Consider the following 27,796-nt stretch of genomic DNA (forward strand, 5'->3'; position numbering starts at 1 on the left):
CCAGCGCTTAGAACAGGGCTTTGCATATAGTAAGCGCCTAATAATGTCATCATCATCATCATTCATTCAAACATATTGATTGAGTGCTGACTGTGTGCAGAGCACTGTACTAAGCGCTGGGAAGTACAAATCGGCAACATGTAGAGACGGTCCCTACCGAACAACAGGCTCACAGTGGACCCCACGGCACTGATCCCTGACTGATTTATTCCTATTAATAATAATCATCATCATCATCAATCATATTTATTGAGCGCTTACTGTGTGCAGAGCACTTTACTAAGCGCATGGGAAGTCCAAATTGGCAACATATAGAGACGGTCCCTACCCAACAGTGGGCTCACAGTCTAAAAGGGGGAGACAGAGAACAAAACCAAACATACTAACAAAATAAAATAAATAGAATAGATATGTACAAGTAAAATAAATAGAGTAATAAATATGTACAAACATATATACATATATACAGGTGTATATACTGTATATATACAGTATACGTACTACATACTACATTGCCAAGTGCTTAGGGACTGTCTCTATATGTTGCCAACTTGGACTTCCCAAGCGCTTAGTACAGTGCTCTGTACACAGTAAGCGCTCAATAAATACGATTGATTGATTGATTGATTAATAGTAATAACGATTGCAATTGTTAAGCGCTTACTATGTGCCAAGCACCGTTCTAAGCGCTGGGGGGGGGGGCATACAAGGTGATCAGGTGGCCCCCCGTGGGGCTCACAGTCTTCATCCCCATTTTACAGATGAGGGAACTGAGGCTCAGAGACGTGAAGTGACTTGCCCAAGGTCACACAGCAGACATGGGGCGGAACTGGGATTAGAACCCATGACCCCTAACTCCCAAGCCCGGGCTCTTTCCGCTGTTTGCTCACAGTAAGCGGTCAATAAATACGATTGAATAATATTAGTATTTCATTCATTCATTCATTCCATCGTATTTATTGAGCGCTTACTGTGTGCAGAGCACTGGACTAAGCGCTTGGAAAGGACAATTCGGCAACAGAGAGAGACGGTCCCTACCCAACAACGGGCTCGCAGCCCAGCGCTTAGAACAGTGCCCAGCGCTCAGAGGAGCAGCGTGGCTCAGTGGAAAGAGCCCGGGCTCTGGAGTCAGAGGTCATGGGTTCGAATCCCGCCTCCCCCACATGTCTGCTGTGTGACCTTGGGCAAGTCGCTTAACTTCTCTGAGCCTCAGTTACCTCGTCTGGAAAATGGGGATGAAGACTGTGAGCCCCATGTGGGACAACTTGATCACCTTGTAACCCCCCAGCACTTAGAACAGTGCTCTGCACATAGTAAGCGCTTAACAAATGCCATTATTATTATTATTAATTATTATTAACAGTGCTTCGCACACAGTAAGCACTTAACAAACACGATTGAATGAATGAACAAATGCCATCATTATTATTATTAGAAGTGGGGAGGCAGACAACAAAACAAAACAAGCAGACAGGCGTCGATACCAGAGAAGCAGCGTGGCTCAGTGGAAAGAGCCCGGGGGTTTGGAGTCAGAGGTCATGGGTTCAAATCCCACCTCCGCCAATTGTCAGCTGTGTGACTTTGGGCAAGTCCAGTGCTCTGCTCGCAGTAAGCGCTCAATAAATACGATTGAATGAATGAGAGGAAAAGGGGGGGCTCAGTCTGGGAAGGCCTTCTGGAGGAGGTGAGCTCTCAGTAGGGCTCATCGGTAACTTGTGTCTATCTGTATATATTTATTAATCTATCTTATTAATGAGTATATAGCTATAATGATCTATTTTGATGGTTTTGACACCTGTCTACTTGTTTTGTTTTGTTGTGTCTCCCCCTTCTAGACTGGGGACCGTCTCTGCAGCGTGGCTCGACGGAAAGAGCCCGGGCTTTGGAGTCATCATCATCATCAATCGTATTTATTGAGTGCTTACTGTGTGCAGAGCACTGTACTAAGCGCTTGGGAAGTACAAGTTGGCAGCATATAGAGACGGTCCCTACCCAACAGTGGGCTCACAGTCTAAAAGGGGGAGACAGAGAACAAAACCAAACATACTAACAGAATAAAATAAATAGAATAGATATGTACAAGTAAAATAAATAAATAGAGTAATAAATATGTACAAACATATATCCATATATACAGGCGCTGTGGGGAAGGGAAGGAGGTAAGATGGGGGGGATGGAGAGGGGGACGAGGGGGAGAGGAAGGAAGGGGCTCAGTCTGGGAAGGCCTCCTGGAGGAGGTGAGCTCCCAGTAGGGCCTTGAGGAAGAGAGCTAGCTTGGCGGAGGGGCAGAGGGAGGGCATTCCGGGCCCGGGGGAGGACGTGGGCCGGGGGTCGACGGCGGGACAGGCGAGAACGAGGTACGGTGAGGAGTCAGAGGTCATGGGTTCAAATCCCGACTCCGCCACTTGTCAGCTGTGTGACTTTGGGCGAGTCACTTCTCTGGGCCTCAGTTACCTCGTCTGGAAAATGGGGGTGAAGACTGTGAGCCCCCTGTGGGACAACCTGATCACCTTGTATCCTCCCCAGCGCTTAGAACGGTGCTTTGCACATAGTAAGTGCTTAACAAATACAATGGAAAGTGGGGATTAAGACTGTGAGCCCCCGTGGGATAACCTGATCACCTTGTATCCTCCTCAGTGCTTAGAACGGTGCTTTGCACATAGTAAGCGCTTAACAAATACAAAAATTACTATTATTATTATTATTATCTGTGGCTGAATTGTACTTCCCAAGCGCTTAGTCCAGTGTTCTGCACACAGTAAGCGCTCAATCAATACGACTGAATGAATAAATAGTCCACCCCAGGGAAGAGAGGTGAGAACATCCTGGACATATTTATTACTCTATTTATTTATTTATTTATTTATTTTACTTGTCCATATCTATTTATTTTATTTTGTTAGTATGTTTGGTTTTGTTCTCTGACTCCCCCTTTTAGACTGTGAGCCCACTGTTGGGTAGGGACTGTCTCTATATGTTGCCAACTTGTGCTTCCCAAGCGCTTAGTACAGTGCTCTGCACACAGTAAGTGCTCAATAAATACGATTGATTGATTGATTGATTGATTGATCCGACCCCACTGGGTTTCCAAACGCGCGGCAAACAGGCTGCGAACGAGGTGAACCGTCGGGCTTCAAGATTCAAACACAATGTTTGCGCAGGGTTGGGCACAGTGAGAGGCCCAAACCTAATCTGCTTTTCCTCCAAAGGTCCTTCAAAGAACAAATCGATGCGTCTTGTACTTCCCAAGCGCTTAGTCCAGTGCTCTGCACACAATAAGCGCTCAATAAATACAATTGAATGCATGAATGAATGCGTCTTCCGGCGAGTTAAAGGGAAGAAAAGGCTCCAAATACTCAAAATAATTGTTAAGCAATTTGGTGCCAACCTTTGGACTGAGCGCTGGGTTAGAAACATTTTAATCGGGTTGGACCCAATCCGGTATTTATTCATTCATTCAATCGTATTTGTTGAGCGCTCACTGTGTGCAGAGCACTGGACTAAGCGCTCGGGAGAGGACAAACCGGCAACAGAGCCCACAGTGGGTTCACAGTCTAGAAGCCGCGTGGCTCAGTGGAAAGAGCAGGCCCTTGGGAGGCTGAGGTCATGGGTTCTAATCCCGCCTCCGCCACATCTGCTTTGTGACCTTAGGTAAGTCACTTCACTTACTCTAATAATAATAATGGCATTTATTAAGCGCTTACTATGTGCAAAGCACTTTTCTAAGTGCTGGGGTAGATACAAGGTAATCAAGTTGTCCCACGTGGGGCTCACAGACTTAATCCCCATTTTCCAGATGAGGGAACTGAGGCCCAGAGAAGTGAAGTGACTTGCCCAAAGTCACACAGCAGACAAGTGGCAGCTAAGTGACTTTATTTAATTTGTACATATTTATTCTATTTATTTTATTTTGTTAATATGTTTTGTTTTGTTCTCTGTGCCCCCCTTCTAGACTGTGAGCCCACTGTTGGGTAGGGACCGTCTCTAGATGTTGCCAACTTGGACTTCCCAGGCGCTTAGTCCAGTGCTCTGCACACAATAAGCGCTCAATAAATACGATTGAATGAATGAAAACTTCACTTCTCTGTGCCTCAGTTACCTCATCGGTAAAATGGGGATGAAGACTGTGAGCCCCACGTGGGACAACGTGATCACCTTATATCCCCCTCGGCGCTTAGAACAGTGCTTGGCACATAGTAAGTAAGCGCTTAACACATTTTGACACCTGTCTCCATGTTTTGTTTTGTTGTCTGTCTCCCCCCCTCTAGACTGTGAGCCCACTGTTGGGTAGGGACCGTCTCTAGATGTTGCCAACTTGTACTTCCCACGCGCTTAGTACAGTGCTCTGCACACAGTCAGCGCTCAATAAATACGATTGAATGAATGATGATGATGATGGCATTTGTTAAGCGCTTACTATGTGCAAAGCACTGTTCTAAGCGCTGGGGGCAGTAAGCGCTCAATAAATGCGATTGATTGATTGGGGGAGGTTACAAGGTGATCAAGTTGTCCCACAGGGGGCTCACAGTTTTAATACCCATTTCACAGATGAGGTAACTGAGGCACAGAGAAGTGAAGTGACTTGCCCAAAGTCACACAGCTGACAGTTGGCAGAGTCGGGATTTGAACCCATGATCTCTGACTCCAAAGCCCGGGCTCTTTCCACTGAGCCACGCTGCTGAACTTCACTTCTCAGTTACCTCATCGGTAAAATGGGGATGAAGACTGTGAGCCCCACGTGGGACAACCTGATCACCTTATATCCCCCTCAGCGCTTAGAACAGTGCTTGGCACATTCATTCATTCATTCAATCATATTTATTGAGCGCTTACTGTGTGCAGAGCACTGTACTAAGCGCTTGGGAAGTACAAGTTGGCAACATATAGAGACGGTCCCTACCCAACAGTGGGCTCACAGTCTAGAAAGGGGAGACAGAGAACAAAACAAAACATATTAACAGAATAAAATAGAATAAATATGTACAAGTAAAATAAATAAATAGAGTAATAGAGTAAGTGAAGTGAGCACATAGTAAGCGCTTAACAAATTTTGACACCTGTCTCCATGATTTGTTTTGTTCTCTGTCTCCCCCTTCTAGACTGTGAGCCCATTGTTGGGGGTAGGGACCGTCTCTATATGTTGCCAACTTGTACTTCCCACGCGCTTAGTACAGTGCTCTGCACACAGTAAGCACTCAATAAATACGATTGATTGAAGGAATGAATGAATGAATGAACAAATACCATTATTATTATTATTATTATTATTATAAGGAAGAGACAGGCCTCAAAATAAAACAAGAAGACAGGTATCAATGCCATCAGAATAAATAGAATTATAGCCGTATACACATCATTAATAAAATGGAGTAATAAATATTTACGTGGGAGCGTCCACTAGGCACTCTCGGGGTTGGGAAGCCGCTCTGCACACAGTAAGCGCTCAATAAATACGATCGAATGAATGAATGGTCTGGTGGAAAGAGCGCAGAGCTGCAAGTCATGAGTTCTGAGTTCTAATCCTACCTCTGCCACTTCCCTGTGGGTGACCGTGGTACCTTTCCTCCTTCCCCCCATGTTAGATAATAATAATAATAATTATAGTATTTGTTAAGCGCTTACTATGTGTCAAGCACTGTTCTCAGCGCTGGGGAGGTTACACGGTGATCAGGTTGTCCCACGGCGGGGGCCTCACAGTCTTCATCCCCATTTTACAGGTGAGGTAACTGAGGCACAGAGAAGTTTGCCCAAGGTCACACAGCAGACAAGTGGCGGAGGTGGGATTAGAACCCATGTCCTCTGATTCCCAAACACGTGGTCCTGCCAATACAACTTGCTGCTTCAGACTGCCAGCCCCCTGTGGGACGGAGATTGGGACAGTGCCTGGAATGTAATAAGCGCTTAACAAATACCATAATTATAATAATAATAATAATTATATCCTTAGAGTGTATCTTCCCCAGTGCTTAGTACCGTGCTTGGCACATAGTAAGCGCTTAACAGTACCGCAATGATTGTTATGTGTCATGAGAAGCAGTGTTGCTCAGTGGAAAGAGCCCGGGCTTGGGAGTCAGAGGTCGTGGGTTCTAATCCCGCCTCCGCCACTGGGCAGCTGTGTGACTTTGGGCAAGTCACTTCAATTCTCTGGGCCTCAGTGACCTCATCTGGAAAATGGGGATGAAGACTGGGAGCCCCACGTGGGACAACCTGATCACCTTGTATCCTCCCCAGCGCTTAGAGCAGTGCTTGGCACATAGTAGGGGCTTAACAAATGCCATCATTATTATTATTATGTGTAAAATGGGGATTAAGAGTGTGAGCCCCACGTGGGACAACCTGACTACCTTGTTTCTACCCCAGCGCTTAGAACAGTGCTTGACACATAATAAACGCATAACAAATACCATCATTATTATTGTTATTATTTAGTTGCTGTTACTGTTATTACTATCATCTTTGCCCTCGAGGAAATTATACTGTAGTTTAATGGGAAGGGAAGCAGCATGGCGTAGCGGATAGAGCCCGGGCTCGGGAGTCAGAAGGTCATGGGTTCTAATGCCGCTCCGCCACTAGTCTGCTGTGGGACTTTGGACAAGTCACTTGACTTCTCTGGGCCTCAGTTCCCTCATCTGTAAAATGGGGGTGAAGATGTGAGCCCCACGTGGGACAACCTGACTTCCTTGTATCTACCCCAGGGCTTAGAACAGTGCTTGGCACGTAATAAATGCTTAACAAATACCATCATTATTATTGTTATTCTTTTGTTGTTGTTATTGTTATTGCTGTCATCTTTGCCCTCGAGGAAATTATACTGTAGTTTAATGGGAAGGGAAGCAGCATGGCGTAGCAGATAGAGCCCGGGCTCGGGAGTCAGAAGGTCATGGGTTCTAATCCCGCTCTGCCACTTGTCGGCTGTGGGACTTTGGACAAGTCACTTGACTTCTCAGGGCCTCAGTTCCCTCATCTGTAAAATGGGGATGAAGACTGTGAGCCCCCCGTGGGACAACCTGACTACCTTGTATTTACCCCAGCGCTTAGAACAGTGCTTGACACATAATAAACGCTTAACAAATACCATCATTATTGTTGTTATTATTTTGCTGTTGTTATTGCTGTTATCTTTGCCCTCGAGGAAATTATACTGTAGTTTAATGGGAAGGGAAGCAGCATGGCGTAGCAGATAGAGCCCGGGCTCGGGAGTCAGAAGGTCATGGGTTCTAATCCCGCTCTGCCACTTGTCTGCTGTGGGACTTTGGACAAGTCACTTGACTTCTCTGGGCCTTAGTTCCCTCATCTGTAAAATGGGGGTGAAGATGTGAGCCCCGCGTGGGACAACCTGACTTCCTTGTATCTACCCCAGCGCTTAGAACAGTGCTTGACACATAATAAACGCTTAACAAATACCATCATTATTATTGTTTTTCTTTTGTTGTTGTTACTGTTATTGCTGTTATCTTTGCCCTCGAGGAAATTATACTGTAGTTTAATGGGAAGGGAAGCAGCATGGCGTAGCGGATAGAGCCCGGGCTCGGGAGTCAGAAGGTCATGGGTTCTAATACCGCTCTGCCACTTGTCTGCTGTGGGACTTTGGCCAAGTCACTTGACTTCTCTGGGCCTCAGTTCCCTCATCTGTAAAATGGGGGTGAAGACTGTGAGCCCCCCGTGGAACAACCTGACTACCTTGTATCTACCCCAGCGCTTAGAACAGTGCTTGGCACATAATAAACGCTTAACAAATACCATCATTATTGTTGTTATTATTTTGCTGTTGTTATTGCTGTTATCTTTGCCCTCGAGGAAATTATACTGTAGTTTAATGGGAAGGGAAGCAGCATGGCGTAGCAGATAGAGCCCGGGCTCAGGAGTCAGAAGGTCATGGGTTCTAATCCCGCTCTGCCACTTGTCTGCTGTGGGACTTTGGACAAGTCACTTGACTTCTCTGGGCCTTAGTTCCCTCATCTGTAAAATGGGGGTGAAGATGTGAGCCCCGCGTGGGACAACCTGACTTCCTTGTATCTACCCCAGCGCTTAGAACAGTGCTTGACACATAATAAACGCTTAACAAATACCATCATTATTATTGTTTTTCTTTTGTTGTTGTTACTGTTATTGCTGTTATCTTTGCCCTCGAGGAAATTATACTGTAGTTTAATGGGAAGGGAAGCAGCATGGCGTAGCGGATAGAGCCCGGGCTCGGGAGTCAGAAGGTCATGGGTTCTAATCCCGCTCTGCCACTTGTCGGCCGTGGGACTTTGGCCAAGTCACTTGACTTCTCTGGGCCTCAGTTCCCTCATCTGTAAAATGGGGGTGAAGACTGTGAGCCCCCCGTGGAACAACCTGACTACCTTGTATCTACCCCAGCGCTTAGAACAGTGCTTGGCACATAATAAACGCTCAACAAATACCATCATTATTATTGTTATTCTTTTGTTGCTGTTACTGTTATTACTATCATCTTTGCCCTCGAGGAAATTATACTGTAGTTTAATGGGAAGGGAAGCAGCATGGCGTAGCGGATAGAGCCCGGGCTCGGGAGTCAGAAGGTCATGGGTTCTAATCCCGCCCTGCCACTTGTCTGCTGTGGGATTTTGGACAAGTCACTTGACTTCTCTGGGCCTTAGTTCCCTCATCTGTAAAATGGGGGTGAAGATGTGAGCCCCACGTGGGACAACCTGATTTCCTTGTATCTACCCCAGGGCTTAGAACAGTGCTTGGCACATAGTAAGCGCTTAACAAATACTATTATTATTATTATTATTATTATTAATAGGAGGAGACGGACGGAAACCTGAATGAAATCGGGCTTTGCTGCCCCCTCGTGGCGAGGTTGGAGGGTCGTCGCTGCTGAGGCTCTTCATTCATTCATTCAATCGTATTTATTGAGCGTTTACTGTGTGCAGAGCACTGGACTAAGCGCTCCAATCAATAGTATTGATTGAGCGCTTACTGTGTGCAGAGCACCGTACTAAGCGCTCCAATCAATCGTATTGATTGGAGCGCTTACTGTGTGCAAAGCGCTATGTTTCGCATTGGGAGAGTGCGGCCTAACAGACTTGGTAGACCCTGCTTACAGTCTAAAGGAGGTATGGGCTAAGCACAGTGACCTGCACGGAGTAAACGCTCTGATTCTGACGGTTTCTCCCCAACCCTCTTCCTCACAGTGTCCTGCACAGAGTAAACGCTCAATCAATACTATTGATTGATTGACTGATTCTGACGGTTTCCCCCCTAACCCTCTTCCTCGCTTCCAAACCTCGGAACTCGGGGGCAGGGTCCTCTGACCTCTGACTCCAAAGCCCGGGCTCCTTCCCACTGAGCCACGCTGCTTCGCCAGCGTGGGAAGATACAAGCGCTGGGGTAGATACAAGGTCCCACGAGGGGCTCACAGTCTTCATCCCCATTTTCCAGATGAGGGAATTGAGGCCCAGAGAAGTGAAGTGACTTGCCCAAAGTCACACAGCCGACAAGTGGCGGAGCCGGGATTTGAACCCACGCCCTCTGACTCCAAAGCCCGGGCTCTTTCCACTGAGCCACGCCGCTTCACGCGCCCCCCTGCCCTCCACCCCTCCGCCCCAAAGTGGGTGACCTCAATTCCTTACCCCTCACACAGCCGGGACACTGCAAGGGATTTATTTTTGGAAGAAGCTGGAGCAGAAACAGAGAACACAGAGTGGGGACGGGGGCAGGGGTGGGAGGAGGGTCAGGGAGAAGGGGGCTGGGGGTCAGTATGGGCAAATTATTGTGGGGTGCTGAAGAGAGAAGGAAAATAAGCAGAGCCCCGAGCGCTCAGGTGGGGCAGGGGGTGGGAGGGGGGTTGCTGATGGACAGTGGATGCTCAGATAACTGGCCCAGGTTCGTGTTGCCTTGATGGCAGCGTCCAGAGAGAGATTTGGGGACCAGGAATCCATGCCTGGTTGAGAGATGGATGGGTGGGAGGGAAGGGGAGTCCTGGGGCCTTGCCCACAGTGCCGGAGGAGGGTCTCAGCTCAGAGGGGACGGTCACCAGCTCAGGAGGCCCGGACAGTACGTGTCGATGAGGGACTGATAGTAGGGCCGTAGCTTGGCCGGATCCGGCAGGTCTGGAGACTTGGTGTATAGGTCGAACTGACTGCAGAAAGAGCACAGGGAGACCAAGTGGGGTGGGACCGGGGAGAGGGCCCAGGGACCGGTGGGCATCCCCGGTGACCGAAGCGTAGAGGAGAAGGAGAATTGAGCAGGGAAGCCCTATTTATTGAGCACTCCCCGTGTGCAAAGCACTGTACTAAGCCCTAGGGAGAGTACAGCTCTGCCGATTGTCAGCTGTGTGACTTTGGGCAAGTCACTTCACTTCTCTGGGCCTCAGTTCCCTCACCTGTAAAATGGGGATGAAGACTGTGAGCTCCCCGTGGGACAGCCTGATCACCTTGGAACCTCCCCAGCACTTAGAACAGTGCCGTCTCTATATGTTGCCAACTTGTACTTCCCAAGCGCTTAGTACGGTGCTCTGCACACAGTAAGGGCTCAATAAAAACGATTGAATGAATGAATGTATATATGTTTGTACATATTTATTCTATTTGTTTTATTTTGTTAATATGCTTTGTTTTGGTCTCTGTCTCCCCCTTCCAGACTGTGAGCCCAATGTTGGGTAGGGACCATCTCTATATGTTGCCAACTTGTACTTCCCAAGCGCTTAGTACAGTGCTCTGCACACAGTAAGCGCTCAATAAAAACGATTGAATGAATGAATGTACATGTGTTTGTACATATTTATTACTCTATTTTACTTGTACATATTTATTCTATTTGTTTTATTTTGTTAATATGTTTTGTTTTGTTGTCTGTCTCCCTATTCCAGACTGTGAGCCCGCTGTTGGGTAGGGACCATCTCTATGTGTTGCCAACTTGTACTTCCCAAGCACTTAGTACAGTGCTCTGCACACAGTAAGCGCTCAATAAATACGATTGAATGAGTGAATGAGAAGGAGGAGGGCAGGGGGAAGAGGAGGAGGAGGCCTAGAGATCATGATAATTATAATAATAGCTATGGTATTTGTTAAATGCTTACTATGTGTCAAGCACTGTGCTAAGCACAGGTATGGATACAAGCAAATCAGGTCAGACACAGTCCCTGTCCCACATAGGGCTCAGAACATTAATCTCCATTTGACAGATGAGGTAACTGAGGCCCAGAGAAGTGAAGTGACTTACCTGAGGTCACCCAGCAGACAAGTGGCAGAGCTGGGATTAGAGCCCCAGTCCTTTTTTTTAATGGCATTTATTAAGCGCTTACTATGTGCAAAGCACTGTTCTAAGCGCTGGGGAGGTTACAAGGTGATCAGGTTGCCTGACTGTGAGGTTGCCCGCAGTCTTAATCCCCATTTTACAGATGAGGTCACTGAGGCCCAGAGAAGGGAAGTGACTTGCCCAAAGTCACACAGCTGGCAGAGCTGGGATTCGAATCCATGACCCCTGACTCCAGAGCCCGGGCTCTTTCCACTGAGCCACGCTGCTTCCCAGGCCCTTGCTCTATCCATTAGGCCACCCTTCTGCTTTCCTAAAACCTAACGCTGGGACTACTGGGAGGGTGCTTGGCTGGCCGTTGGTTGGGGTCCCCACTAACCCACTCCCCCAACCCCAGGCAACTTACTTGAACTCCTGCACCCAGTGTAGCATTCGCAAATCCTCCTCGTTGCAGAGGTGACGGTATTGACCGCCCGTGTGCCAGGGGTAGAACGAGTGGAAACGGACGATGTAGAAAGCCTAGGGGAGACAGGGCTGAGCTGGACACCGGGGCAGGGGCAGGGACAGAGGATGGGGGGCAGAAGACAGGCAGTTTGGGGCAGGTGAAGAGTCAGGGGACAGGGTGAGGCAGGGGACGGGACTGGAGACGGTACCCGATACGGTGGACGAGGTTTTAGGATTCCCACATTGGAGCAGCGGGAAGCAGTGGATCGGGACAGGAATGGGGACAGAGGACCAGGCCTCCCAGATTGGACTTCAGGATTGGAGGACTAGGCCTCCAGGATTGGTTTTCCGGATTGGAGCGGGGAGGTTAGGCAAGGAACGCTTTTCCCGGATCTGGGGGAAGGGGCGGTGTTGGGCTGGGGTTCGGGAGGGGATGCTGAATCCCGGGGCGTCCGTCCCCCCCCTTCCTCTGGGGTCCCTTTGGGGCCCAGGATCCAACCCGTGCAGCGCTTGGGCCAGGACCTCCGACCCCAACCTACCTCCGGCGGGAGGGAGAAGTTGTTATACTTCATCATTTGGTACATGTATTCTGGTGGGGGGCGAGGGGAGGGGAATCACAGTCTGCTCCCCAACCCCCGCAGCCCCCAACCCCGCTAAATTCTCCAGGGTCCCTCTCCGGGCCCCCCCCCCCCCCCCCCCCCGCCCCTTGACCCAATCCAGGAGAGAGGCCTGCCTTCCTTCAGACTTTCATTCAGTTGTATTTATTGAGCACTTACTGTGTGCAGAGACTTCACAAAGTGGGTCTCGGCAGTCCCCTCCCTCTCTTCCCACTGTGTCCAGGGCTCCTCCCTCCAGCCTGTCCCCCAAGTCTGACAGTTTCTACCCCCTCTAACCTCTCCCTACACTGCTGGCCGGGGAGCCCTGCTCCCCCAAAGAGGAGCATCCCCCCCCTGCATGCCCTAGGGGTCCAGAACCTCACTCACCATCATGGCCCCAAGACATGAGCACGTTCTGCAGACCGCAGTGCGGCTGGTACATCCCATATTCGGTGCTGGGGGGTGGCGTGGGAGAGGGGGGGTCTCAGATTTAGCGGGACAAGCAGACACAAAGTTCACTCTCCTCCCCTCACCCCTCTTCCTGGGGGAGCATTTTGGAGCTTGGGGTCTTTCCAGGGATGGGGAGCCCGGGCAGGGGGAGGAACTTCTCTCCTGGCACAGCCTGGGAATGGATGGGGAAGGGGTGGGCACAGGCCCGGTGGTGGGGGCTCTCACTTGTAGCGGGGGTCTTTGGCATCAGGGTTGTCCTGGAAGGTCGTATCGTGGAAGACAATGGAGCTCTGGAAGCGGCAACCGACGGGGAAGGTGTCTCCGACCACTGACCACTGGGGAGTGGGGACAGAGGGAGGAGAGTGGAGTGGGCAGACAGAGGACGGGAGAGTGGGAGTGAGGGCCAGAGGCATAGAGGGGTGTGGGGGCCAGGGACCCTCAGCCCGGCCCCAGGCCTGGGCATCTGCAGAATGAGGTCATCATCATCATCATCATCATCATCAATCGTATTTATTGAGCGCTTACTATGTGCAGAGCACTGTACTAAGCGCTTGGGAAGTCCAAATTGGCAACATATAGAGACAGTCCCTACCCAACAGTGGGCTCACAGTCTAAAAGGGGGAGACAGAGAACAAAACCAAGCATACTAACAAAATAAAATAATAGGATAGATATGTACAAGTAAAATAAATAAATAAATAGAGTAATAAATATGTACAACCATATATACATATATACAGGTGCTGTGGGGAAGGGAAGGAGGTAAGATGGGGGGGGATGGAGAGGGGGACGAGGGGGAGAGGAAGGAAGGGGTTCAGTCTGGGAAGGCCTCCAAGGCTGGGAAGGTCGAAGGTAGGAGGGGGAAAGTCTGAAGCAGCATGGCCTAGTGGCAAGAACCCGGGCTTGGGAGTCAAAGGACGTGGGTTCTAATCCCGGCTCTGCCACTTGTCTGTTGTGTGACCTTGGGCAAGTCACTTAACGCTTCTGTGCCTCAGTTTACCTCGTTTATAAAACGGGGTCTAAGACTGTGAGCCCCCTGTTGGGTAGGGACCGTATCTATATGTGGCCAACTTGGACTTCCCAAGTGCTTAGTACAGTGCTCTGCACACAGTAAGCGCTCAATAAATACGATTGAATGAATGAATGACAACCTGATTACCTTGTATCTACTCCAGCGCTTAGAACAATGCTTGATACATAGTAAGTGCTTAACAAATACCATTATTATTATTATTATAGTCATCCTGGGGGCAGAGTTCTGTTTCTTGCCTCTCCCTCTGTCAGCTCCCCTGAGCCGAGCCCCCCACCCCTCACCTCTCCACCAGCCCCTCACCTGTGGATTCCCAGCCAGGTGGCCCCCTCCCACCAGCCCCTTACCTGCGGCTCCCCAGCCAGAGCCAACACCTTGCCCAGATCGTGTATGAGCCCCACGAGGTGGAACCATCCTGGGGGAGAGAAGGAGGCTGAGAGGTGTCCCGAGGGATGGAGAGTCTGGGGGGAAGCGGGCATCCCGAGGGGATGGGAAGTCTGGATGGGAACGGTTGTCCCTAGGGGAGAGTCCCGAGGGTGGACAGTGGCGGGGGCACGTGGGCAGCTACCCTTGTCCGGATGGGCCCGGCGGATGGCCTCAGCCGTCTGGAAGGCGTGGAACGAGTTGGGGAAGTCGACGTCAGGGTCGGATTCATCCACCAGCCCATCCAGCTGGTCCAGGGCCTCCATGATGGTCATCTTCTTGTAGGAGAACCGGCCGAACTGCTCGTGCTGAGGGGCCAGGCCCATCACCGTGGTGGCCCAGATCCCAGACACTGACGCCCACCTCCAGCCCCGCGGGCACTGGGCCACAGACCCCACGGCCCCCAGCCCCGTGGGCATCAGGGCATCGGAGCACCAGCCCCAAACCCCTGCCATTTCACCTTTCTCCGGACGAAGTCCACAGTCTGATGCGTGTGCATGAGTAGATAGGTGTTGTAGACGCGCTCCAGCAGGGGACTGTCCTGGGGTCAGACCCTTACATCAGCCCCCCCTGCTCCCCAGTATGGCTTGGCCTCTGGGCCCGAACACTTCACCCCGGGACGAGAGGGGGGGACGGGGGTGGGGGACGAGGATTGGGTGGGGGTGGGTGGCTCCTGGGAACCCTGGGGTGGGGGATTATGGAGAGGCCGGGGTGAGGGGAGAGGGGAGAAAGGGCGAGGGTCTCTTACAGTGAAGTTGCGGAAATCCCTTGTCTTTTGTCCAGTCCTGTTAACTGTGGCCGGCTGGTCTTCTTGGGAAGGGTCTTGGCCCTAGAAGGGGCAAGAGGGGTTGGATGGGGGGGATGGCCCTACTGAGAGCTCACCTCCTCCAGGAGGCCTTCCCCGACTGAGCCCCTTCCTTCCTCTCCCCCTCGTCCCCCTCTCCCTCCCCCCATCTTACCTCCTTCCCTTCCCCACAGCACCTGTATATATGTATATATGTTTGTACATATTTATTACTCTATTTATTTTACTTGTACATATCTATTCTATTTATTTTATTTTGTTAGTATGTTTGGTTTTGTTCTCTGTCTCCCCCTTTTAGGCTGTGAGCCCACTGTTGGGTAGGGACTGTCTCTATACGTTGCCAATTTGTACTACCCAAGCGCTTAGTACAGTGCTCTGCACACAGTAAGCGCTCAATAAATACGATTGATGATGATGATTGATGATGGGGGGGCAGGAGGGGATGGAGGAGGGGGAAGAGGAGGGGGCGGGGCCATCAGGCCTCAGTCCTTGAGCTGTCCGGCCAACCTGGCAGCGCCTGTCTGTCTTCATTTCCCTGACCCCTGGCTGGGCCGGGGTTAAGCTCTGCCTGGGCGGGGTGGCTCTAGCAAGGGAGGGGGGTGGAGGGGAGGAGGGAGAGGGTCCTTTTGACCCTAGGCTGAAGGGCGGCTCCCCCAGCCACCGCCTCTAGGGTCCTGTCAGGGTCGTCCTCCTCCCCCTTCCTCCTCTATGGTGACCCAGCCGGGTGAAGACGTGCTGCCAGCTCTGTCGGAGAAGGAGCCAACTGGCCGGGTGTCCATGGATTTGTCTGCCCCGAGAGTCCCTGGGTGTCTGCGGGTCTGTCCCGAGGGCCCCTTGGTGTCCGTATGTCTGCCCTGAGAACCCCTGAGTGTCCGTGCGTCTGTCCTGAGCACCCCTGAGCGTCCATGGGTCTGTCCTGAGCACCCCTGGGTGTACTTGGGTCTGTCCTGAGCCCACCTGGGTGTCCTTGGGTCTGTCCTGAGGGCCCCTGGGTGTCCATGTGTCTGTCCTGAGCACCCCTGGGTGTCCATGGGTCTGTCCTGAGCAATGCTGGGTGTCCTTGGGTCTGTCCTGAGCACCCCTGGGTGTCTGTAGGTCTGTCCTGAGCACCCCTGAGTATCCGTGGGTCTATCCTGAGCACCCCTGAGTATCCGTGAGTCTGTTCTGAGCACTCCTGATTGTCCTTGGGTCTGCCCTGAGAACCCCTGAGTGACTGTGGTTCTGTCCCGAGCGCCCCTGGGTCTCAATGGGTCTGTCCGTCCCAAGCCCCCCTGAGTGTCCGTGGGTCTGCCGTGAGCACCCCTGAGTGTCAGTGAGTCTGCCCCAAAGACCCCTGGGTGTCCGTGGGTCTGTCCTGAGCACCCCTGAGTGTCCGGGGGTCTGTCCCGAACACCCCTCTCTCAGTCCAGGTGCTGCTGTATGGTTTCGAGTGTCCGTGGGCCTGGCTACTGTTTATGACCATGTTCAGGTGTCCGCTCGGGTGTCCGCGCCGGTGTCCGCTCCGATCCGGAGGTGGGGACCGAGGGTCTCGGGAGACCCGCAGGGACCCCACCGTCCACCCATCCGTCAGTCCAACGACCAGCCCTTCCCTCGCTGCGGGGACAAACCCTAGGGGACCCCGGGGGAATGGGGGAGAGCGGGGTGGGGGGAGAAGGGACCCTGGACACTCTCTGGCCCGGGCTACTACTCACCCTGGAAACCTCCATTCTGCACCTTCTCCAGATGATGGGCGAGGGGCGACTCTGCACTGGGTGACTGGGTATAGCCTGGGCCAGGAGGGTGACCCCCCTATATACCTCCGCCCCCCGAGGTTACATAACCCCCCGGCGGGGGGACCGGGGCTGCCTGAGCCAGCTGGACCCGGCCCGGACAATAAATCACTGATTAACCACATGCCGCCGGTCTCTGGGCCCAGCCTGCGCGACCCCACAAGGCCATGGGCCTAGATTAGAGCAAATGGCTCCTCCCGAAGGACTGACCCAAGTTATTCATTCATTCGTATTTATTGAGTGCTTACTGTGTGCGGAGCACTGTAAGTCATCGTGGGCAGCCCAGAATAGCCTGGAGGGACCCGATAGGAGGAGGTGGGCACGGGAGGAGGGAGCCCTAGGGCCTCTACCCATTGCCCATCTGGTCGAGGAGATGCGGCTAGCCAGATCCAGATATGGCCACTATCTTGGCGAGTAAGCTGGAGACCGGGGAAAGGGCAGGATTTGAGGCCAGGTGGCGACTCCTTTGGCTTGCTTGAACTGTGGATTCGTTCACTCAGTCACATTTATTGAGCGCTCACTGTGTGCGGAGCACTGGACTAAGAGCTTGGGAGAGTTCAATACAACAATAAACATACAATCCCTGCCCACAATGAGCTTACTGCCCAAAGTGGGGGAGACAGACATCAATATAAATAAATAAATGGCAGCTATGGACATAAGTGTTATGGATCTGGAAGGGGGGGACGAGCAAAGGGAGCAAGTTAGGGCGGCGCAGAAGGGAGTGGGAGAGGAGGAAGGGGGGCTTAATCTGGGAAGGCCTCTTGGAGGAGGTGTGCTTTCGAGAAGGCTTTGAAGCGGAGGAGAGGAATTGTCTGGCAGATTTGAGGAGGAAGGGCGTTCCAGGCTAAGGGCAGGATGTGGTCGCAGCGGCATAGGCGAGATGGAGGCCCAGTGGTTAGCGGCACTGAGTGTAAGAGCTGGAGAAGGAAAGAAGCCAGGTGAGGTAGGAGAGGGCAAGGGGTTGGACTGCCCAAAGGTGAGGAGTTTTTGTTTGATGCAGGGGTGGATAGGCAACCGCTGGAGTTTTTCGAGGAGAGGAGTGACATGTTCTGAGCGTTTTTGTAGAAAACTGGTCGGGGCAGCAAACTATAGTAGGGGGAAAGACAGTAGGGGGAAAGACAGGAGGCTGGGAGGTCAGCAAGGAGGCTGATGAAGTAATCCAGGGGGGATAGGATGAGTGATTGTATTAACATGGAAGCGGTTTGGAAAGAGAGGACGGGGCGGACTTTAGCGAGGTCGCGAAGGTGGGACGGGCAGGATTTAGTGATGGATTGATTATGTGGGTTGAATGAGAGAGAGGAGTCAAGGGTAAAGCCCAGGTTATGGGGTGGTGCCGTCTACAGTGATGGGAAAGTCAGGGGGCGGACAGGGTTTGGGTGGGAAGATAAGGAACTTTGTTTTGGACATGGTAAGTTTGAGGTGATGGGAGGACATCCAAGTAGAAATGTTTTGAAGGCAGGAGATGCGAGGCTTGGGATGTAGATTTAATATTAATAATAATAATAATAATAATGGCATTTGTTAAGTGCTTACTATAGGCCAAGCACTGTTCTAAGCGCTGGGGGGATACAAGGTAATCAGGTTGTCCCACATGGGGCTCACAGTCTTAATCCCCATTTTACAGATGAGGTAACTGAGGCACAGTTAAGTTAATTAATTCATTCATTTATTCAATCGTATTTATTGAGCACTTACTATGTGCAGAGGACTGTACAAAGCACTTGGGAAGTACAAGTTGGCAAGTTAATAATAATAATGATGGTAGTCGTATTTGTTAAGCCCTTACTACGTTCCAAGCACTGTACTGAGCTCCGGGGGGGATACAAGAAAACCAGGTTGGACGTGGGCACCAACTCATTCATTCAATCGTATTTATAATAATAATAATAATAGCATTTGTTAAGCACTTACTATGTTGCCAACTTGTACTTCCCAAGTGCTTAGTACAGTGCTCTGCACACAGTAAGCGCTCAATAAATACGATTGAATGAATGAATACTATGTGCCGAGCCCTGTTCTAAGCGCTGGGGAGGTTACAAGGTGATCAGGTTATCCCACGTGGGGCTCACAGTCTAAAACCCCATTTCCCAGAGGAAGTAACCGAGGCCCAGAGAAGTGAAGTGACTTGCCCAAAGTCACACAGCTATTTACTGAGTGCTTTCTGCGTGCAGAGCACGGTACTAAGCGCTCGACTCCTCTTCCCTTCTGAGGGGAGGGTTAACGCAGCCCGCAGCGGGTTAATAGTTCAGCGGCGGGTCCTGCTCCCAACCGGGCGGGCTCTGGTAAAGGCTGAGAACCCCAAACCTCCAACCCCCAACCCCTGGACCCTCAGTGTTCCCCCCACCCTGTATCTCCACCCCAGTGTCCTCCTCCCCCTCCATAACCCCATTCCAGAGATGTCCCAATATTCCCATCTCAGACCTCCCCCCCCCCGTGACCCCAGCCCTGTGACCCCACACCAATATCCCCATCCCAGGCCCTTCCCAGTGACTCCATCCCAAGGACCCCACCCCAACATCTCTGTCCCAGGCCCCCCCCCCCCCAACAAGTGACCCCACCCCAATATCTCCATCCAGAGGATCATTATAATAATCCCTTTTCCCCCTTTTAGACTGTAAGCCCACTGTTGGGTAGGGACTGTCTCTATATGCTGCCAATTTGTACTTCCCAAGCGCTTAGTACAGTGCTCTGCACATAGTAAGCGCTCAATAAATACGATTGATGATGATGATGATAATAATAATAATAATTATGGCATTTATTAAGCGCTTACTATGTGCAAAGCACTGTTCTAAGCACTGGGGAGGTTACAAGGAGATCAGGTTGTCCCACGGGGGGCTCACAGTTTTAATCCCCATTTTACAGACGAGGGAACTGAGGCCCAGAGAAGTGAAGTGACTTGCCCAAAGTCACACAGCTGACAGTTGGCGGAGCCGGGATTTGAACCCATGACCTCTGACTCCAAAGCCCGGGCTCTTTCCACTGAGCCACGCTGCTTCTCTATGGCCTAGTGGCTAGAACATGGGCCTGGGAATCAGAAGGACTTGGGATCTAATCCTAATTCCTCCACTTGTCTGCTGTGTGACCTTGGGTAAATCACTTCACTTCTCTGGGCCTCAGTTCCCTCATCTGTAAAATGGGGATGAAGACTGTGAGTCCCACGTGGGACAACCTGATTACCTTGTGTCTACCCCAGTGCTTAGAACAGTGCCTTGCACATAGTAAGCGCTTAACAAATACCAACATTATTATTATTATTATTGTTATTGTTATTATTATTATTATTACTATTATTATTATTATTACCACACCTGTAAATTGGGGATTAAGACTGGGAGCCCCTTGTGGGACAGGGACTGTGTCCAACCCTGTTTGCTTGTCTCTACTCCAGCACTTACTCCAGCGCCTGGCACAAAGTAAGTGCTTAACAAATAACAAAATTATTATTATTATTGTTATTACTAATAATAATAATCCTGACTGTGCCTCTTGTCCGGTGTGTGATCTTGGGCAAGTTACTTCACTTCTCTGGGCCTCAATTACCTCATCTGTAAAATGGGGATCAAGGCTGTGAGCTCCATGTGGGACAGCGACTGTGTCCAACCCGATTTGCCTGTATCTACCCCAGCTCTTGGTATGGTGTCTGGCACATAGTAATAATAATAGTATTTGTTAAGCGCTTACTATGAGCCAAGCATTGTTCTAAGCGCTGGGGTAGATACAAGGTAATCAGGTTGTCCCGTATGGGGCTTACAGTCTTAATCCCCATTTTACAGATGAGGTCACTGAGGCCCAGAGAGGTGAAGTGACTTGCCCAAAGTCACACAGCTGACAAGTGGTGGAGCCGGGATTAGAACCTATGACCTCTGAGTCCCAAGGCCGGGCTCTTTCCACTAAGCCACGCTGCTTCTCTTAGTAAGCATTTAACAAGTACCATTATTATTATTATTATCGTCTCAGGGTCCTCATCCCCCCAGTATCCCACCCTCAGTGTCCCTATCCCCCAATATCTCCACCCCAGGCTCTGCCATTCATCCCATCCCGGCGATCCCACCCCAATATCCCCACTTTATTGTCCCCGTCTGTGTCTCCATTTTCTGGTGACCCCATCTTCCAGTATCCCTAGCCCAGTGTCTTCATTCCTCAGAGTAATAATGATAATAATTGTGATATTTGTTAAGCCTTTTTTCTATGTGTCTGCAACTGCACTAAGCGCTGGGGTCAATACAATGTAATTGAGTTGGACACAGTCCCCGTCCAACGTAGGGATCACAGTCTTAATCCCCATTTTTCATGCGAGGGAACTAAGGCACAGAGAAGTGAAGTGACTTGCCTAAGGTCACCCAGCAGACCAGTGGCGGAGCCGGGATTAGAACTCAGGTCCTTCTGATTTCCAAGCCCGGGCTCTGTCCACCAAACCACGCTACAATCTCTCAGTGTCCCCATCCTGTTGTCACCTTCCCCCCGTGTCCCACTCCCTTTGTCACCGTCCCCCAGTCTCTCCGTCCCGTCTTCCATTTCTCTGGGTCATCACCCCCCCATGTCCCCTGTCCCAGTGTCCCTGTCCTAGTGCCATCATCCCCAATCAATCAATCCATCCATCAATAGTATTTATTGAGCACCTACTGTGTGCAGAACACTGTACTAGGCACTTGGGAGAGTACAATAGAGTGAATGGACACAATCCCTACTCTCAAGGAGCTAACAGTCTAGGGCGGGAGTCCGTCGCGAACTACTATCCCAGTGTCCCCATCTTCTAGTGTCCCTATCCCTCCTGGAATTATCCAGCGTGCCCCTCTCCACATTTCCACCTTCCGGTGTCTCCATCCCTTGGCCGCGTCCCTCTCCCACTGGGGCCTGGGGGTGCTGGAAAAGCCAGCGTTGAGGCCGAGGAGGAGTCCATGATGCGGATACTCAGTCATCAGGCGGGGTGGACCCTGAGAATTCTCGGTTCATTTAATTTAACAATAATTTACCCTCCCTCCCCCCTCCCCGGAGTCCCGCACAGTGGCTCCCCTGGCCCCCGACTCCCCTTACTTGGTCTCTCTCCCTCCGGGAGCCGGGCATCGTCCTATTCCCTATTCCCTGCTGACCAGGGACCAGGCCGGCTTCCAGGAGGTCACCTAAGTAGTCCCCGGCCGTGGCGATTCTGGCAGTGAGTGACCCCACCAGGGTCTCTCTCTCTTTCTCTGGCTGTGGGCCGAGTGGAGGCAAGGTTCAGACTCCAGAGCGGGTCCTCCCCGTCTTCGCCCGGCCTCTCTTCATGCCCAAGCCTCTCCTCCTCAAACCAACTCCAGGTATTCTCAGCCGCCCCCTCCGCCCTTGTGTGTGTGTCTCTCTCTGTGTGCAATAAATTAATTATGGTATTTGTTAAGCGCTACGTGCCAGGCACTGTACTAAGCGCTGGGGTAGATACAAGCAAATTGGGTTGCCCATAGTATATGTGTGTGTGTTTGTGCGTGGGGGAGAGAGAGAGTGTGTGATTATGTGTGACTCACTGTCTATGCGGGGGTGACTGGGTGTGGGGGAATGGCTATGTGTGTGTGGGTTGCATGTGTGACACAGTCTGAGGAGACTGGGTTACAGTGGGTTATTGGGTGACCCTTGGCAGTCCACAGTTATGATTATGCAGATGAGTGGTTAAGTGTTGGGTGTACGAGTTTGCCCGTCGATGGTACAGTGTGAGCTCGTCGAGATATGCGGGTGCATCACAATGGATCCGGGGAAGGGTGACGGTGTTTGTGAGTGGAGGAAAGGTGCGTAAGGATGTGTGGTTATTGATAGTCGGGGTGGGCGCCGGCGTTGCTGGGACCGCAGACAGCGTGTCTGTGTGGGTTAGGATCCTTTTTGGGACGGGCGTCGGATCCCGGGGGCGCAACGGTAAGCTCCCCCAAGGCAGGGAGCGGATCTCCTACCTCGCTGGTTCTCCCCGCAAGTGCTTGGCACAGTGCTCCGCACAGAGTAGGCGCTCAATAAATGCTACCGGAGGGTTGACGGATTGCTTGATGTCTTTGGAATTGTTAGTATCCTGGGGGGTGCAGCCGTGTGAGTCCGTATCCGTGTGTGTGTGTGTGTCTGTGTGTGTGTATTAATCTACATGTGGGAGTTGGGGTGGGGGGGCTGGCTCCAGGGGTTGCCATTCCTGGGAGGGGAGCCCCAAACTGGGGGTGGGGGGCGGGAGGCGGGGGATCCAGGCCGCACGGGAGACCGGGCCGCGCGGGAGACCAGGCCGCACGGGAGACCAGGCCTCAGCCGTAGCTGTGAGGGCTGTTGGGGTCGACGGGCGACGAGTCTCGACGGCCGGACTGACCCATCAGCTGCCAGAGCCGGTGGCTGAGGTTCTGGACCTGACAGGTGCCCAGCGCGCAACCCACGCGCATCAGCTGGACGTGGTGGCGCCGAGGCCCAACGTGCCTCCGGCCTCGCCCTCGGGGGGTCCGGGAGGGCCGGGGGAGCCGCACGGAGCCCCCCAGGGGAGGAGGCCGGGGAGGGGTCGCCGTCGGTCGGGACCCAGGAGGACCCAGGAGCCGGGGCGGCGAGCGTGGGCCGCCGGGACGGTCAGGAGGCTCCCTGCAGGGGGAAAAGGCGGGAGGGAAAAGAGTCAATAATAATAATAACGATAGTAGTAATAATAATAAAGATGGTATTTGTTAAGCTCTCACTATGTGCGAAGCACTGTCCTAAACGCTGGGGGGGATACAAGGTGATCAGGTTGTCCCACGTGGGGCTCACAATAATAATAGTAATGATAGTAGTAATAATAATAGTAATGATAGTAGTAATAATAATAATAAAGATGGTATTTGTTAAGCGCTTACTATGTGCGAAGCACTGTCCTAAACGCTGGGGGGGGATACAAGGTGATCAGGTTGTCCCACGTGGGGCTCACAATAATAATAGTAATGATAGTAGTAATAATAATAGTAATGATAGTAGTAATAATAATAATAAAGATGGTATTTGTTAAGCGCTTACTATGTGCGAAGCACTGTTCTAAGCGCTGGGGGGGATACAAGGTGATCAGGTTGTCCCACGTGGGGCTCACAATAATAATAGCAATGATTCATTCAATCGTACTTATTGAGGGCTGACTGTGTGCAGAGCACTGTGGTAATGATGATGGTATTTGTTAAGCGCTTACTATGTGCGAAGCACTGTTCTAAGCGCTGGGGGGGGATACAAGGTGATCAGGTTGTCCCACGTGGGGCTCACATAATAATAGTAGTAATGATTCATTCGATCGTACTTACTGAGAGCTGACTGTGTGCAGAGCACTGTGATAATAATGATGGTATTTGTTAAGCGCTTACTATGTGTGAAGCACTGTTCTAAGCGCTGGGGGGGATACAAGGCAATCAGGTTGTCCCACGTGGGGCTCACAACAATAATAATAATAGTAGTAATGGTTCATTCAATCGTATTTATTGAGCGCTTACTGTGTGCAGAGCACTGTGATAATAACGATGGTATTTGTTAAGCACTTACTATGTGCGATGCACTGTTCTAAGCACTAGGGGGATACAAGGTGATCAGGTTGTCCCACGTGGGGCTCACAGTCTTCATCCCCATTTTCCAGATGAGGTAACTGAGGCACAGAGAAGTTAAGTGGCTTGCCCAAGGTCACACAGCTGACAAGTGGTTCAGTGGAAAGAGCACGGGCTTTGGATTCAGAGGTCATGGGTTCGAGCCCGACTCCGCCACATGTCTGCTGTGTGACCTTGGGCATGTCACTTAACTTCTCTGAGCCTCAGTTCCCTCATCTATAGATTAAGACTGTGAACCCCATGCGGGGCAACTTGATCACTCTGTATCCCCCCAGCGCTTAGAACAGTGCTTTGCACATAGTAAGCGCTTAACAAATGCCATTATTATTATTATAAGTGGTGGAGCTGGGATTCGAACCCATGACCTCTGACTCCCAAGCCCGGGCTCTTGCCACTGAGCCACTCTGCTTCTCTCCCAAAGACGTGCCGAATGCGCCAGGCACTGTACTAAGCGCTGGGGTGGATGCAAGCAAATCAGGTTGGATACAGTCCCTGTCCTATGTGGGTCTCGATCCCCGTTTTCCCGAGGAGGGAACTGAGGCCCAGAGAGGCAAAGTGACTTTCCCAAGGTCACCGGGCAGCCAAGTGGCAGTGGCGGGATTCGAACCCGTGCCCTTGGGCCCCCCAGGCCCGGGCTGTAGCCACTGGGAGAGAAGAGAGAGGAGTGGGGCCCGGTGGAGCGGTGATGTGGGCCCAGGGATTCCCCCCCCCCCGCCCCCCCGCCCCAACCAGCCCCTGCCCCCCGGGAACCCCGCCCCCAGCCCGGCCTCGGGCTCCAGCTGGGCCACGTGGCTCGTTAATCCTCGCTTCCCCCCCCCCCCGCCCCGCCGCCCCCCACCTCCCCGGGCAAAGTGCGGGCCCCCCACCGCCCCCCCCCCCCAGCCGGACCCTGGAGGCCGGAGCCCTCCCGTCCAGCTGAGCTGGCCGTCCTGGGGGCGGTGGCCGGGGCGACCCCCCCCGGAGCCAGAGGGAGCCCTCCCACCGGACTCCGGGGCCCGGCCTGAGACCCCCGGGGCCGGGGGAGGGGAGGGGGAGGCTCTGACAGGGAGAGCGGGGCAGCCCCAGACCTCCCCCCGACCTCCAAGGACCTGTCCCTTTCCCCCTCCCTGCAGGGACCCTAACCCTTCCCCCGTCCCTGCAGGGACCCTAACCCTTTCCCCTTCCCTGCAAGGACCCTAACCCTTTCCCCATTCCTGCAGGGACCCTAACCCTTTCCCCCGTCCCTGCAGGGACCCTAACCCTTTCCCCATTCCTGCAGGGACCCTAACCCTTTCCCCCGTCCCTGCAGGAACCCTAACCCTTTCCCGTCCCTACAGGGACCCTAACCCTTTCCCCCTTCCTGTAGGGACCCTAACCCTTTCCCCCTCCCTGCAGGGACCCTAACCCTTTCTCCCTCCCTGCAGGGACTCTAACCCTTTCCCCCTCCCTGCATGGACCTTAACCCTTCCCCCGTCCCTGCAGGGACCCTAACCTTTCCCCCTCCCTGCAGGGACCCTAACCTTTCCCCCTCCCTGCAGGGACCCTAACCCTTTCCCCATTCCTGCAGGGACCCTAACCCTTTCCCCATTCCTGCAGGGACCCTAACCCTTTCCCCATTCCTGCAGGGACCCTAACCCTTTCCCCATTCCTGCAGGGACCCTAACACTTTCCCCCTTCCTGCAGGGACCCTAACCCTTTCCCCCTTCCTGCAGGGACCCTAACCCTTTCCCCATTCCTGCAGGGACCCTAACCCTTTCCCCATTCCTGCAGGGACCCTAACCCTTTCCCCGGCTCTGCAGGGACCCTAACCCTTTCCCCGGCTCTACAGGGACCCTAACCCTTCCCCCCTCCCTGCAGGGACCCTAACCCTTTCCCCCTCCCTGCAAGGACCCTACCTTTCCCCCTTCCTGCATGGACCGTAATCCTTTCTCCCTCCCTGCAGGGACCCTAACCCTGTCCCCCCTCCCTGCAGGGACCCTAACCCTTTCCCCTTCCCCGCAGGGATCCTAACCCTTTCCCCTTCCCCGCAGGGACCCTAACCCTTTCCCCCTCCCTGCAGGGACCCTAATCCTTTCTCCCTCCCTGCAGGGACCCTAACCCTTTCCCTCTCCCCGTAGGGACCCTAACCCTTTCCCCCGTCCCCGCAGGGACCCTAACCCTTTCCCCCTCCGCCTTAGGTCGGTGAAACCGTTCCGGATCCCCGCTCGGGCGCCGAGCCCGGCCCCCCGGCCCCCCGGCCCCCCGGCCCCCCGGCTCCCGGCCCCCATCCCTCCTCCCGGTCCCCTTGGTCCCCTTGGTCCCCTTGGTCCCCTCGGTCCCCGGGTCCCCGGGGTCCGCACTGACCTGCGCCGGGGGAGCAGCGTCGGTCCGTGGGCCCGTCGGGCGGCCCCCCCCGGGAGGGGCAGGCCCAGCAGGCTGATGCAACCCAGCGTCAGCGGCAGCGTCCAGCTCATCGCCGCGGCCGGGGGCGGCCGGGGGGCTGCGGGACCGGACAGGACCGGACCGGGGGTCGGACCGTCGTCCGGGCAGGGCAGCCCCTCCCCTCCCTCCCCCCACGACCACCCTTTCCCTCCCTCCCTCCGAGCTCCCTCCCTCCCTCCGGGCTCCCGGCGTCCTGGACCTGGGGCGGAGGGTGGAGGGAGAGTCCGGGCCGGGGTCCGTCCGTCCGTCCGTCCGTCCGGGGGGTCCTCAGGTCCGGGCTGGCGGCGGGGGGCGGTCGGTCGGTCCATCGGGCCGGCCCGGACCCTCCCGGTTAAATAGTCCCGGGGCGGGGGGCGGGCCGCTCAATCCCCTGCCTCCGCTCTGCCGGTCCCACCCCCTGCTGGGGGCGGGGGACTCCGGCCCGCAGGCCCTTCCTTCCCCCCTCCCTCCCTCCCTTCCTTCCCCCCTCCCTCCCTCCCTCCCTCCCTTCCCCCTCCCCTGGGGGCCCGGGGACGGGGCGGGGGACACTCAGACCCTGGACAGCGGCCTGGGGTCGCCAGCTGGGCCCGAATTGTCCTCTCCAAGCCTTTAGTCCAGTGCTCTGCACACAGTGAGCGCTCAACAGATACGATGGAATGAATGAAGGAATGTCTGTCTCTCCCCCCCTTCTAGCCTGTGAGCCCGTTCTTGGGTCGGGACTGTCTCTCTCTGGGGCCGAATTGTCCTCTCCAAGCGCTTAGTCCAGTGCTCTGCACACAGTGAGCGCTCAATAGATACGATTGAATGAATGAATTAATATCTGCCTCCCCCCCTTCTAGTCTGTGAGCCCGTTCTTGGGTCGGGACTATCTCTATCCGGGGCCGAATTGTCCTCTCCAAGCGTTTAGTCCAGTGCTCTGCACACAGTGGGCGCTCAACAGATACGATGGAATGAATGAAGGAATGTCTGTCTCTCCCCCCCTTCTAGCCTGTGAGCCCGTTCTTGGGTCGGGACTGTCTCTCTCTGGGGCCGAATTGTCCTCTCCAAGCGCTTAGTCCAGTGCTCTGCACACAGTGAGCGCTCAATAGATACGATTGAATGAATGAATTAATATCTGTCTCCCCCCCGCT

The 27,796-nt window shown here is 53.0% G+C and overlaps 2 protein-coding genes across 2 annotated transcripts; both read right to left on the minus strand.

Annotated features, from left to right (window-relative positions):
- Positions 1 to 9,614: 9,614 nt before the first annotated feature.
- Positions 9,615 to 16,769, minus strand: MIOX (myo-inositol oxygenase). Its single transcript, XM_038756633.1, has 10 exons — positions 16,663 to 16,769; positions 14,915 to 14,995; positions 14,627 to 14,707; positions 14,312 to 14,474; positions 14,091 to 14,158; positions 12,939 to 13,048; positions 12,651 to 12,718; positions 12,207 to 12,256; positions 11,630 to 11,742; positions 9,615 to 10,108 (listed from the first exon to the last, which is right to left on the minus strand). The coding sequence occupies exons 1-10, from the start codon at positions 16,675 to 16,677 to the stop codon at positions 10,000 to 10,002; spliced, it is 858 nt and encodes a 285-aa protein (XP_038612561.1). The 5' UTR covers positions 16,678 to 16,769; the 3' UTR covers positions 9,615 to 9,999.
- A 5,382-nt stretch (positions 16,770 to 22,151) lies between these two features.
- On the minus strand, positions 22,152 to 26,915 carry ADM2 (adrenomedullin 2). The gene is made up of 3 exons (XM_038756562.1): positions 26,887 to 26,915; positions 26,610 to 26,745; positions 22,152 to 23,313 (listed from the first exon to the last, which is right to left on the minus strand). Exons 2-3 carry the CDS (start codon positions 26,717 to 26,719, stop codon positions 22,992 to 22,994), a joined length of 432 nt encoding a protein of 143 aa, XP_038612490.1. The 5' UTR covers positions 26,720 to 26,745; positions 26,887 to 26,915; the 3' UTR covers positions 22,152 to 22,991.
- Between the last annotated feature and the right edge of the window lie 881 nt (positions 26,916 to 27,796).

Source organism: Tachyglossus aculeatus, chromosome 14 (genome assembly GCF_015852505.1).
Source record: "Tachyglossus aculeatus isolate mTacAcu1 chromosome 14, mTacAcu1.pri, whole genome shotgun sequence".
Taxonomy (NCBI): Eukaryota; Metazoa; Chordata; class Mammalia; order Monotremata; family Tachyglossidae; genus Tachyglossus; species Tachyglossus aculeatus.